This window comes from Pyrus communis, chromosome 7 (assembly GCF_963583255.1).
Source record: "Pyrus communis chromosome 7, drPyrComm1.1, whole genome shotgun sequence".
In the NCBI taxonomy this organism is placed as follows: domain Eukaryota; kingdom Viridiplantae; phylum Streptophyta; class Magnoliopsida; order Rosales; family Rosaceae; genus Pyrus; species Pyrus communis.
In genome coordinates, this window is record NC_084809.1 from 7,639,755 (window position 1) to 7,653,066 (window position 13,312).

Below are 13,312 nucleotides of genomic sequence, written 5' to 3' on the forward strand. Positions count from 1 at the left end.
TTCTTGAACAAAATTCACGAGTTCACTCAATGCAAGTTATTTGTAAAATAGACATTCCCCTTCATGTAATAAGTTTGGATTTTTAAGAACATCTATTTTATTAGATTTACTTTAACTTTTAAAGTAAAACTCAAAATTTATATTTTAAATTTATCTTAATTTATTTTAATTCTTAGACCAAATATGAATTTTAACCCAAAATTCATTTTTTGGACAAATTAGCCCATAATTCTCCTTAGGTTAGTGGGCTGACCCTTTTTTTAGTTTTATATTTTTAAATTTATTGAATCCGACGATTAAGATTTAATATAATCAAAGCTAACAATAAAAAATAATAATAATTTAAAGGTCCAAATTTAAATCCAACGGCTAAAATATATATATATATATATATTAAATTCATGTGTTTGATATTCTATAGTATTGTTCCACGAGTTTCATAGTGCCAGTTTAGTGACTTTCAATATTTATCGGAATCTAAATATATTTTGGTAAAAATGTTCATAAAATTAAATTAGGATAGCCTACATAATTTATATTTTTCTAAAATGTTACTGTAAGAAAAAATTAATTTTAAATTCATTCTTTAATAATCTTGGCTAAAAATTGATCCCAAAAGGTTAGAGCAGAAAAACTGTTTCTAGGTTAAAAACCTAAATATTTTAGGTTTTAACCCAAGGATTGAAGTTGGTCTCATTGATAGAATACAACCATATTTTTATATTTCATTAGTAGATATATGAGAAAAAAAAACAGACATATAATTGTATACAATTTATTACTTTAAAAAATCTCTCCTGTAGAAGTAGAGTATTTCCAAAGGTACCCATTTTTAGCTAAATTTTGCCTAGAATTGCTAGAAAGTCATTCTAGCTTGTCAATTTTTTATAGATTTGTTTGTTCTCTCTTTCAAAAACACATCAACATGTGCACGTGAAAGATATAAACAAAAGAAGTAGATAGCTCACCACTAGAAGTATGTCACATCCTGGTCCGGGATGTGATGGGATCCAGGCAGGGATGTGACAATTTAGGAAATTATACAGGTGTTATAGCAAGGAGTTACTGCCTTTGGTAATTGAAATTGATTTGAAAAGTTTTATTTCGCTCACTCACATTTTCTATTTTTTGCACCCCTCCAAGTTCTAGCAGCAGAGTTTCGTATCGACGAAGATTCGTGACACTTTTCAGTACAAATGTCTTCTTATGATGGTGTAATCATTATCTTACCTTACTGTACTATACCTATGCTCTGTATCACGCGTGAAATGGGTCCAAACCCGCTCATCGCGCACTCGTGTACTTAAGCACTTTTAGATTTTAATTTATTCACATTTTATACACTATCACACTTTATGGCATCGTCACCTTCCAGGTGTCGGCTAGCACAGCTCGATTTGGGGTTCTAGTGGACATTCCGGGTCGGGATGTGTCAAGTATATATATCTCATCATATCATCACATTTTGGAGCTTAAAATTCGAGTTATTTGCATATTGATGGATGGTACTGTTTACACATCTTTTTTTATCTTCTATACACTCATTAATTTCTATTTTTTAATCCCTTCAATTATTCGATTCGACAACCAAAAATTGAGAGGAGTGTGTAAAAGATAAAAAAAAAAAATGTATGAATAGGACTATCCTATAGATTTAGGGCTGGTTTGGTATTGTTGTGCTTTGAAAAAAAAGCTGTTTCTGCTGTGCTGTGAGAATAAGCAGCTGTGAAATAAAGCAGCAGAGTGTTTGGTAAACTTTTTTGTAAAAGTGCTTTTGAAAAAAAAAAGCAGTATTAGAGTGTTTGGTAAACTTTTATGTAAAACAGATGTGAAAAAAGCCCGTTTTTCAAAGCTGGGTTTTGCAGCTTCTTGTTTTTGGTTTTTTTTCACCCAAAACTGTGAAAAAAAGCTGAAGCTGAGTGTTTACCAAACACAAAAACAGCTCCCAGTTTTTTTTGATAGCAGCTTTTTTCAGAATCACCTCAGTACCAAACCAGGTCTTAGTCATGTTAACTATAACAATATGCTTGATCCTTTGCATCCAAATTTAAATCCTCTTCCGTGTCTTTCAAATGAATTCATAAATTATCCATTCGGTTGCCAAACGTATGCAAATTTAGCCAATTGAAGTAGTAGTTTCGACAAAAAAAGTAGTAGTAGTGGTAATAGTGGTTCACCAACACTAGGGCGAGACCAAAAAGCCAATCATCAAGCCCAAGTTGGTCGCCCAAGCCCGTTCCCCCCATCTCATTGTAATGTCTTTCATTTTCTCTCTTGCAAAAGGCTCTCAAAATTAAGGTTTTAAAAAACGTTAGAAGTTAGCCGGGCAGTGGATTATGGCCTAGTGCTTAGATGGCTGGACGGTGACCTAGGCGGATTTGAACAAATTTGTTGTATATTGTATAAACAAATGCTTGCTTATATTTAAAAAAAATACATAATTGCACTATGATACACATATTATGAAATAGAATAACATATAGATTATAAAGTATTAAAATATAATAAAAATATGGGGAACAAGTATATAATATATGGTCATCTAAGTATTTAACAAGTCTCTTATAATTTATCCAAAAAATAAAATGCAAAATGAAAGTTATCTATTTTCTATCAAAGTTAGAGTTGCGACCTAGACGAGCTCCTAGGCAAGTCTGAACAGAAGCTTAAGCAGGTTTAGACATCATTTCTTAATTTTCAAACACCTAAAGATTAATCGGACGATGACCAACTGCGTAAAACAGTGCTCACAAAAATAAGAACAGGTAAAGATTGAAAGACGTTTTTTGCATGCATGATTTTTCTCTCCAAGAGCATACCGCCTCTGTAACGATGCATGTATAAAGATAACCTTACATCGAAAAAATCATTTCCTTCAAGATTTCAGATTTACTCTGTTCGGTATAGAACAAAGTAAACCTTAATTACTAAGAGCAAAGATAATCACACACGTAGATTAAAAAACCTTATTTATGACGAATAGAACACTAATCGACTATTTGATGGCTCTACTTAAGTATGGCTTCATATTTTTCATCGTGCATGAATTTTATGTGATGCACATATTAGCAGTCATACTGCGATAAAGCTTTCGGTTTATTACAATTGAAATTGTTTTAAAAAGTGAATAGGTATCAACAGAAACTGTTTAAGTTTTCAACAAGTAAGAACCTAAATTGTTCGTGACAAAATCGATAAAGATCAAACTTGCATCAGAATCCACAAACATAATTTACTTTTCGCCTCTCAAATACTGCATCAAGTGCTACAATTGAAAAAAAAAAAAAACTAATGAAAATAGCTTGAAAATTTTGAGTTTTAACGATAAAGATAAAATAAAAGATAAAGTGAATAGTACCAGAATTGACTTTTTAGTATAAAAATATGATTTTTCGTTAAAGTGCATAATACCGGAAGTTTTTCATTAAAGTTCAAAAAAAAAAAAAAAAAAAAAAAAAACCCTTTAGTAAAACGACATCGTCTAAAGAAATATTAAAATGACAAGAATAGGGCAAACCATCTCCTTCTTCGCGAGTAGTGCCGCCGGGTCACAGTTCCTTCTCTGGTATTAATTATTCTTTGTTCCCAGCCAGTTATCGGCTGAAGCAGCAGCGGCGGTGGCCAAATATTCAACCTTGATTTGGTCTGGAGCACAGGACGCCATGGCTGAAGAAAACCATCTTCCAGAAGAAGCAGCAGAGCCGAGGAAGCGGAAAATAGGGAAGAAGAAGGGCTCCAAGGCAAAGAAGAGGGCGAAAATGTTACATTCGTCGGAGGAAATCAGAGCCATGAAGCCGAAGAAGATTAACAAGAAAATGAAGAAACTGTTTCTTAAACGAGCCCGGGAGTACGATTCGGAGGAGGAGGAGGAGTCCAAACAGGAACATGTGAAACCGAAACCGCATCAGCAACCGTTGGGAAACAATGAGGAGGAGCCGAGTGGCGGTGGTGGGTCGTCTTCAGGGGAAGAGGCGGAGGAAGGTGTTGGTGGTCGCAATAGGGATGATGGCTTTTCGGATGACGAGGAGCACGGCGAGATTCTGCCCGGAATCATGAAGTTTTCGGAGGGTTGCAAGGCATTTAGGTTGGCATTCAGGAGTATAATCAAGAAGTCTGTTTCTCAGGATGCAGTGGTGAGTTATATAGAATTGAGCTGCTATGTCTAATTCTTTAGTTTTTGGGAGTTTGTTGTGTGTTAAAGGAAAATGTTTGATTGCTTTGCAGGGACCCGTGATGTCGGCGCACAAGAAGCTTGTTGCAGAAAAGCTTGCCGAGGAGCAGACCGAGCGCAAGGCAAAGGGCGAGGCTAAGAAGGAAAAGCACACGGTAGTTCACAACTTCGATTTTGTTTTTAATTGTAATGTGTATGCATCCAACATTTTCCTTGAGAGGTTTAATGCTTATTTGTGTAGATCGTTTTGATTTGATAGGTGATAGAAAAGGGGCATGTGATGCCGGCCAACTATTTAGACACACACGAAAAGTTTCTAATCGGTGTTGCTACTAAAGGAGGTACCGAAATTTTTCCCACTTGGTTAAGATATATGTGATCGAGTGTTACTTGTCTTATGGGAGTTATCAAATTTGTTTCTCATACTGACTTGGCTCACATTTACCGTGTGCAATGCTGGATGTTTAGTGGTGAAGTTGTTCAATGCTGTAAGTTGCTTTACGCGAATCTAATTGTTTGCTTGTTCTTAATTTTATGATAATAAGATTGTTTCCGTTGTGCCACATTGAATCATGAGCTCCTTTTTATGTCTATTGCAGGTCAACAAGGCACAAAATGCTCAGAAAGGATTGAATCCTTCCAAGTTTAAAGATGCCAAAGGTGTGTTCTTAGTACTGCGGCTACAATTTGACACCCTCATTCTTGCCAATTACGTTGTTAAGTTTCAGATATTAACTCTGCTTGAGTTAGTTCTAAAATTTTACACTGAAGTAAAAGCAATATGTTGCGATCATATCGTATACAGGGTTGAACGAACCTGCAGTAGTCTCTAGTCTCTGTTAGTAATAGTTGTTTTGTGATGCTTTTTTTTTAAATTTATTTACTGCCTCTTTGAGTAGCCATATGAATTGATTTGGATTTCATATTGGCTTAGTTAGGAGGCATATATTAATTCAGTGTATGCGGTGAGGCCTTTTGAGGGGACTCTTTGTCTCTTCCTCATCAATTGTCCTCCAAGCAGCCTCACACAGTCTCTAACTAACCGAAAGATCTTTTTCCACTGTCTTACTTTACTCACCGAGTCACCTTCCATGATAATTGCATTGTTATGCCATATATACTTATGATCCTTGCTCAGGTTTTTTTTGGGAGGGGGGAATTATTTTATGCTTAGTTATTTTTGTTGGTGAGACCCATAGAGCACTTGTTTGTTTAAAGTGTGGAAACCTCTGTTCAATATATGTGTTTAATCTACCTATTGTTGTTTAAATAATTTCAGTGATAAAAAAGCGGAGGAAAGAAGCATTCTTTTCCGAGTTGGGCAAAACATCTTTGAAGGTTAGCTACTTTTTCCTTTATCAGTTCCTTTCCATTCTCCCACAGCATTTTACCATCTTGCTGTTCGGTCACTGGTGGAAGGAGTGGTTGTAGACATTCTTGTTTCTTATATTCAAAAATTTGAACAATCATATATGTTATGTACCATATATGGTTGTAGACATTCTTTGTTCGTATATTCAAAAATTTGTTTGGAGGATCGATATCTGATGTTGAAGGTCCTTTCCTGATATGTAACTATCTTCCTACCACTTGGTTCCATAACATTGTTGGCAGTGCCAAAGGCCAATGTTTACTGAGAGTGATTTAACATGCAGGCTCACACGTCTAAAGGCGCAGTGGATGGTGAAGGGCCTGCCTGGGCACCATTAAGAGATAATTACATGCTCACAAATCCCAAATTGAAAGACTGGGATAAGATGCCGGTAAGCATCTGTAATCACATCTTGGTTAAGTATTTCACTTGTCAAAGACACTCTCCGGCACTCACCTAAACACGTGACACGATACACTTCTAGCTGCTATTATTGATTCCAGTGACATGTGCTCTGCAATTTTCATACAGGATACCGTTGCGGAAGATGACATTGGAAGGGTGGCTGGAGATAGTTCCGATGATGATTGATGCTGTGGAACCGAACAAACAGCTCTGTGCTGATTGCACACTTTTTGTAAACTTATGTTATCCTTGTTGCTACTGCATAGGAGGAATTTTGTTTTCGATTTCTACTGGTCGTTATAAATGAGTGTTTTATGATGCGATTGGCGAAAATATGTATATGATCAACCTCTTCTGCTTTCAGTTTCTCTTTTCTTGCTCTTCATTCTGTGCAAAATTTTCTTTTACCTTGTTTTCGGTTTTGCTTGATCTCAATTCCGATTCCACACTTTTTAGCCTTTCTATTATACCTGATAAAAACTGACTGCACGATATACGATAAACAAACACTTTGTTTTTTCGGTTTTGCTTGACCTCAATTCTGATTCCACACTTTTTAGCCTTTCTACTATACCTGATAAAAACTGATCGCATGATATACGATAAACAAACACAATTTGAAGATCCTCACAAAGAGGATCCTCCTGACTCTTCCATGACATTTGGTTTTGAGGGTTGAGCTGCTTGATTTGAGAGCAGAGCATTGAAATGCTACAGAAGATGATGGTTGCCATCGCTGAATTGTTATCGTTGAACGGAAACGTTTCCGAAGATCTTCAGATCGCTTGTGAAACTGAATACGTGTTTGATTCAACAGAAAAAACGCAAAATTGACAATACATTCAGTTTCGAATACGATAACACTAAAATTACAAGGTGAACTGAAGTCCAGTTCAGATACTTATACATTTTATGACAACAAAAGCGAATAACATCTCCCTCGGCATGACTACAAACTAACTGCATATGTAAACCATCCTGTTCTTGTCTACCCAGGCCAACAAAAATGAAACCGAAAAATTTACAAGTTCGAGTTCAACGTCTTACCTTACGAAGTCTTGTGTCAGAGCTCATAACTCTCAACGGCATACGTACAGATCCTGTGTATGTCAAATGAACAGAAAAAAGGGAAAAAAAAGAACAATCGCAGCTAATCTAATGGTCTGGAAACTACATGTGTTCAGCCACCAAGATGCCGTGGCAGCCACTTTTATCGGAGCAGGAGGGCGAAAAAATATAATAACAGGACAATCGAGACATCAAGCATAGTAATGGTTTGGAAGACCAATGTGAATCCTCCCGGGAGAACAATTGAACTGATGAACTTCTCCCAGAGAAACATAAGGGGAACCAAACGCTCTGGATAGTGTCATGATCAATCAATCTGTCATCGTGATGTAGAATCGAAAGTTGCTCCTCCACTTTATTAGCGAAGCATCAGAACCTGGCCGTTTGCATCAATTCTTATCTCCGGACGAAACCAAGGCCCTGTGGTCCAATCATACATCTTTTCACTGCACAAGAGAGATGCATCAGTTTCTTCTCCCGTAACGTAATAACAATCAAACAGCAATCGTTTCTTTTGTTTTATAAAAAATTGGTTAAAAATTGTACTCAATAGCTTCTAGTTCTGGCCTGGTTCAAGGGGTCGTAATCATAAGCTTCACCAGCTTTAATGAAGCGGCCCTTCACACGCTTTCTTACATCCGCCCTTGCTTTGCGAGAAGCATACCTCACCCTTTTCTCAAACCTATCAAAAAGACGACAGAAAATATGGATGTTCAGTTGAGAGGAACAGCGCAAAATTTCATGACCAAATAAGACTTCCGTGAAAGTGTAACCACTTCAACCAGAAGAAAGTACAGAAAGAAATCAAGACACCCTATATAGTTAAATCTTCTATAAACGGCGAATAATAAGAAAAAAACATAAGACTACTCCGAGAAGTGGTCATACAAAGAGGTGAAGAAACTAGAAAAAAATTGCTGGCTGAATAAATGAATGATAAACAAGTAGCAGTGTGCCCGTGCGCGTGCGTGCTTGCTAATATATTTACTTTTTGGAGTACACTTACTTGCGTGCCTTCTTCTTTTCCTTGTAACGCATAACAGCATTACTACGGTTAGCCGATTGCATGGAACTCTCAGGGCAAGGAGAACACCATGGCGGCTCTCCCATGAGAAGCATTGAGGAAGCCCCACAATCTTGACAATCACCAGCACTGCTCTCTCCAGTAACGCCCGAAAATGAAAGGTTTGAATGTGCTTGTTTTACCGGAAAGCAAATAATTGGGTCAGTTTTTGTACTCATTACAGAATCAGCAGATGCCGCGTTACTGCACACTGGCTGCGGTGTATTTCCCAGTCCAACTGAAGACCCCTGAATAAAAAAACACTAATAGTTAACCACAAGTACACTTTATAAACTCAAATATGGACATGCTTACCAACTAAATTAAGAAAGAAAAACCCAAAAGTTGAGAATGGCTACTTGTAAGATAAAAATAAAGCAAATTTTTAGTTACACAGTATAGTCTAAAGACAACAGCCCAGCCAATGAACAAATAGAGATCAAGAAAGTTCGATCGTAAAGCACGAAAGTAAGGAGACAAAATTACCTCAGCAGCAACCGCATCTTGATAATCCCTGGACATGTTCCTTGCCCCAAACAAGCTATCAATCCCACCATTCTTGAAAAGCTCTTCAGAGTGATTGAAAGATACACCAAACAGTTCGTCATAATTTTCAAGATTCAAATCCATTTCATCCATATCGAAACCATCACAAAGGTCATCATCTTCAGGGAGTCCAGAACCTTTGGGCCCATGAGAGTACAGCTGTATAATCATAACACGAAATTGCAAACGTCATTGATGAAGAATTTTAAACTTAGAACAAAATCACACACAAGGATTTAGAGAATAGATTGTACCCAGTGTTGTATTGAGATCATAATTTTGGAAAAGAAAATTACCTTGGGCAATGAAGCATTTACAGATCCAGACAGCTGGCCAACAACATGACGAGCATGATTACGTTCAGGCAACGAAGGGGAACCAACCAGAACACCAGACTTATGCATGGAATGCGTAGCATTCACTTCATCTGCACCGGATGCATTTTGCCTAGTGTTACTTTCACTTTGGTTCCAATCAGTTGCGGTGCTGTTGTCAGCGATGCTCATCAATCCCATTTCCTGCTCGCAAGCAGATTCTCCGTTAGAAGGTAATTCTGATACAAATGACCAGATAGACGACAGTTCGGCAGATGATGGGCAGCCAGAGTAACAATTAAGTGTCTGCCTCTTATGCATGGAAGCTGAGGTAGATGCTTCGTGACCCATCCAATCACAATTCTGACAAAGAGACATTCTCTCTTCTGTGCATCTTACAAATGCGGGTTGCGAATTGCATCTATCGCAAATAAGTATTCTCGAGTGACGCCTAGAGAGGGCATTTGCAGAGTGAACATTTCTATCACACGATAAACACAAGCATGCATCATCAGACCGGCAGTACACCATGGACCTTTGATTCCCGCAGAAATCACACATGTAACCCATGTTTCAACTTTTTTTCTCTCCTCTTCCAGTCAAAAATTTCCAAATTGTATCCAAACTATATACGAATCTAACCAAAACCAGCTTCTCAGAAAGCCAACAATTCTGCTGAATATATCTGACCACAACCTTCAAACAACATCATAAACAGAAATTCAGTATTATTGCTGTCAAAAGATCTTACAGGAAGAACATGAACAAGTTTTCGTAGAGAACGAAATCGAAACAAGGAACTTACTATGTCAATTATCAAATACATAAAAACTTTCAGATCATTTTTCACTTGTCTAGGAGATGCTCCAAGTACTAATCTGAAAAAAATTGGATCCTAAATCCAAAATATCATTTCAAACAAGGGCTTCACAACATCAAATTCATACAAAAAACCAAATTTGCAGATATCAAGAAAATATAACCAGCAAGTAAAAAAAGTAAATAAATTTAACAATCTTGCATCACCAAAAACACAAAAAGTACAACCTTTTGGGTGAACAGACAGATTAAACAAGCTTTTCAGCAAAGATTTTGGCTTCAAATATTTCCTCAAAACAAAAAAATGAATAAAAGGGTAACTCAATTAGGCCCTACATATTATTTCACACCATCTGAATTTTCAGATGAGAATTGTCAGACCCACCAACAGAGGAAAAATCAAAGTAAATCTACTACAAACACCCAATAAAACTTTGAACTACAAATAAGCCTGAAAATTAGTAACAGAAACAAAAAGCCAACATACAGAGAGCATTCAGGAAACTTTACCAAGAGAGAGGAGGATAAGATCGGTGTACAGGCAGCTTTTGAATTTTCTTTTTATTACAAAAGAAATACAAATCTACAAGCTTCTGAGGGAACCCTAAAGGTGTGAACTTTTTTGGGTTTTCTGGGATTTTTTTTTTTTTGGTTGGGAGAAGGGGGGTTTCCCAAATTTTCTTGCTCTTCTTGTGTGGAGATGAGAAGGATAGAAAGATTGGGTTGGGGAAGAAGGGGAGGGGTGGGTGTGAAGGTGTCAGAGGGGCTCCAAAGATGGTGACTTCAGCAAAGTTGATCAAAAGTGCATTACTTGGTGTGGGTCCCTGTCCCTTTCATAGTGAAAGGAAAAAGTTAGGCCCTTCCCTTTTCTAGGTCCCTCCATCATATAAATTCATATTTAATTTTCCAAGCTAACTCTCTCTCTGGTTCTCTGTTTTTCATTTTATTTGGGAATTCTATTTTCCTTTTTTTGTGTGGAAATAAGGTGGGAGAGCGGTTTAAAAGTGCGTTCTCATCTTTTTCGGATTATTTTTATCTAATTTTCTTAATCAAATAATTAGAATCTTTAAAATTTGATTTAACGACTAAAATTATTATAACTTTTAGAGTAAATCTTTATTTTTAATCGTTAAATCAAATTTTAAAGATTTGAATTGTTTGATAAAGATGATTAGATAGAAAAAGATCCAGAGGATCCCTTTCTATGGACGAATTCCACATGATGCTGGCATGTCACATGTCCTAGTCTCTTATCTCACCATCTGTCTCTAGATTTTTTGTTTATTTGTTTCCCTTGGTCTGATTTTTTCCTTTGTTATTTTTTTCTTCTTACAAAGTAATGTTCTATAATAGTTGAAGGGCTAGTTTGTAAGTGTTTTTAAAATGTCTGAAAGTATTTTGAGAAAAATATTTTTGGTGCTAATCTTTAGTAAAAATGCAAGTGAATCTTTGAAAAGCACTTAAAATGCTTCAAGCAAGAAGCACTGGTTATGTGCTTCAAGCAAGAAGCACTGGTTATGTGCTTCAAGCAAGAAGCACCGGTTATGTGCTTCAAGCAAGAAGCACCGGTTATGTGCTTCAAGCAAGAAGCACCGGTTATGTGCTTCTTGCATGAAGCATTATAAGTGCTTTTAGAGCCAAAAAACGTTTTCTCCAAAAAACTCTTTCAGTCATTTTAAAAGCACTTCCAAATGAATCTTAAGATAGAATCATATCATATAGAGCTATTTGAACTTTTAATACCTTAGATGCTGATGTAAAAGTTTTATTTGAACTTAATAAACCACTAATCTATTTTACAGGGAGGAAGATTTGATTTCAAATGTAAGTGAACAAATACAATGTACTAAACAACTGGCTACAATTAAATTTGTCTTCCTTTTAAGATTGTGATAAAATAACACTTTAATTTACGAAATAAGAGATTCGATTAATAATAAAATAACGCACTCGTTAACCGACTTATTTCGCATCTGATTTGATTTTAGTTTTCATTTGATTGTGATGCCTTAGACGGCCATCCAATCCAATCTTAGGGTACTTTTCTTTTGTACCCTCCCCTAGCTGCTACATCCCCATAAATCCAATCCTTTAAGCTCTAGAAACCTTCATATGAGTGTGGACGAGGCAACTTGACATGAACAAGACTCTCCAAAAAGTGAAAATAAAGTCTCAAATGTGCAATATATTAATTTGACATTCAAAAATAATAGGTCCTCTCATGAGTCATATGTCATGGGACCTACTACACCCTACAATTGCACATTTTACTTCCTAAGGCCTACCATAACTACGGTGCATCCATCTCACCTTATACTTTACATGCATTGCTTATTACACAATCTGATTAGAATCGAACATGTCCGTCGTACATGATTAAATTGGATAAAACCATAACACATCATAAGGATAAGGTTATTGTGTATGAATGTACCTTTTCTTACCTTTCTAAAAATGATAGATTCCATACCTATTATGGCATCGGAATTGATTGTGAAAGAGACTTGCATGTAACTATGTGTATACTTCTTCATTTTTGTTGTTTTTTCTTAATGACGATTCTTTACCTATAATAACATCTGAGCTAATTAGAAAAGAAATTTACATGCAATAAGGTGTATGTATATTCATTTGTTTCATGTTTGTTAATGACGATTTATACCTATTATATCCCTAAGGTTAATTAGAAGAGAACTTACATGCAACGAATGTACAATGTTACGTCTTCGTTCTCTCCTCAAATGACCACGTGACTTATCCTGCAATGAGAGAAGCAAATAGTAAAAGAAATACAACGCGTTACAATTAGAGGTGGCTAATACCCATTAAATTTGAATTCACCTTACACCCTCATCATTATTACCAATTCCACCTCTATATTACGTTGATATTAAACAGGTCATAACGGAGAGCCATTAACAATCCAACAAGTTAATTTGCTACCTCTAATTGCAAGTAAGTTGCTTCCCAAAGTTAGAGTTAACCCCAATATATCGCAAAAGCTAGGGTAGTTGTTTATCATACCAAAATCATACAAATGGCCAAACCCCAAAGGAGTTGGAAGCAACAAAAAAAAGTGGGGAGGTGATAGGAAGCTAAGTATATTAGATGAGCTTAATCAGATGTATTAAGGTAAACTATGTATTATGTATTGTGGTTAGTGGAGAATATATACAAGATTTACCCAATTTATATACTAAAAAGAAATGTGAGATTCAACTTACAAACCGCACTTTCACAAAAAGTGCTTCCCTTTTTCCATATCTTTTAATTTTAATACTATGTTAATGTGTATTTACCAAAGTAACCTTCTTCTGCATAATTTGACCCCTTCAGATCATGCCACGTGCCCCCGTGATATCCTCTCATATCTAAACCTTGGTGGACTTCCTGGTGGACAAGGCAATGCAACCAGTGACTACCCATGCCATTGATAAAGGACAAAAGATACCAAATAATTTGGGTTATTAGCAAGCGTATCATTGAAGTCCAGCAAAAAGAAAGAAAATTAAGAAGTTGACCTAAGTTTTGCATTCCAGAATATTCTTGGGTTC

General features: G+C 36.2%; 2 protein-coding genes and 1 non-coding gene across 3 annotated transcripts; 2 read left to right on the forward strand and 1 right to left on the reverse strand.

The window, feature by feature from the left end:
• The first annotated feature begins 3,516 nt into the window (after nucleotides 1-3,516).
• Nucleotides 3,517-6,311, forward strand: LOC137739465 (uncharacterized). The gene is made up of 8 exons (XM_068479037.1): nucleotides 3,517-4,133; nucleotides 4,225-4,326; nucleotides 4,431-4,512; nucleotides 4,640-4,659; nucleotides 4,771-4,831; nucleotides 5,451-5,509; nucleotides 5,827-5,934; nucleotides 6,075-6,311. Exons 1-8 carry the CDS (start codon nucleotides 3,663-3,665, stop codon nucleotides 6,132-6,134), a joined length of 963 nt encoding a protein of 320 aa, XP_068335138.1. The 5' UTR covers nucleotides 3,517-3,662; the 3' UTR covers nucleotides 6,135-6,311.
• Nucleotides 5,095-5,204, forward strand: LOC137741244 (small nucleolar RNA U19). Its single transcript, XR_011069271.1, has one exon. It is a non-coding gene; the product is annotated as a small nucleolar RNA U19 (small nucleolar RNA).
• A 453-nt stretch (nucleotides 6,312-6,764) lies between the features above and the next one.
• LOC137739464 (zinc finger protein CONSTANS-LIKE 9-like) lies at nucleotides 6,765-10,490 on the reverse strand. Its single transcript, XM_068479036.1, has 6 exons — nucleotides 10,269-10,490; nucleotides 8,922-9,635; nucleotides 8,566-8,784; nucleotides 8,023-8,327; nucleotides 7,563-7,698; nucleotides 6,765-7,462 (listed from the first exon to the last, which is right to left on the reverse strand). Exons 2-5 carry the CDS (start codon nucleotides 9,507-9,509, stop codon nucleotides 7,563-7,565), a joined length of 1,248 nt encoding a protein of 415 aa, XP_068335137.1. The 5' UTR covers nucleotides 9,510-9,635; nucleotides 10,269-10,490; the 3' UTR covers nucleotides 6,765-7,462.
• Between the last annotated feature and the right edge of the window lie 2,822 nt (nucleotides 10,491-13,312).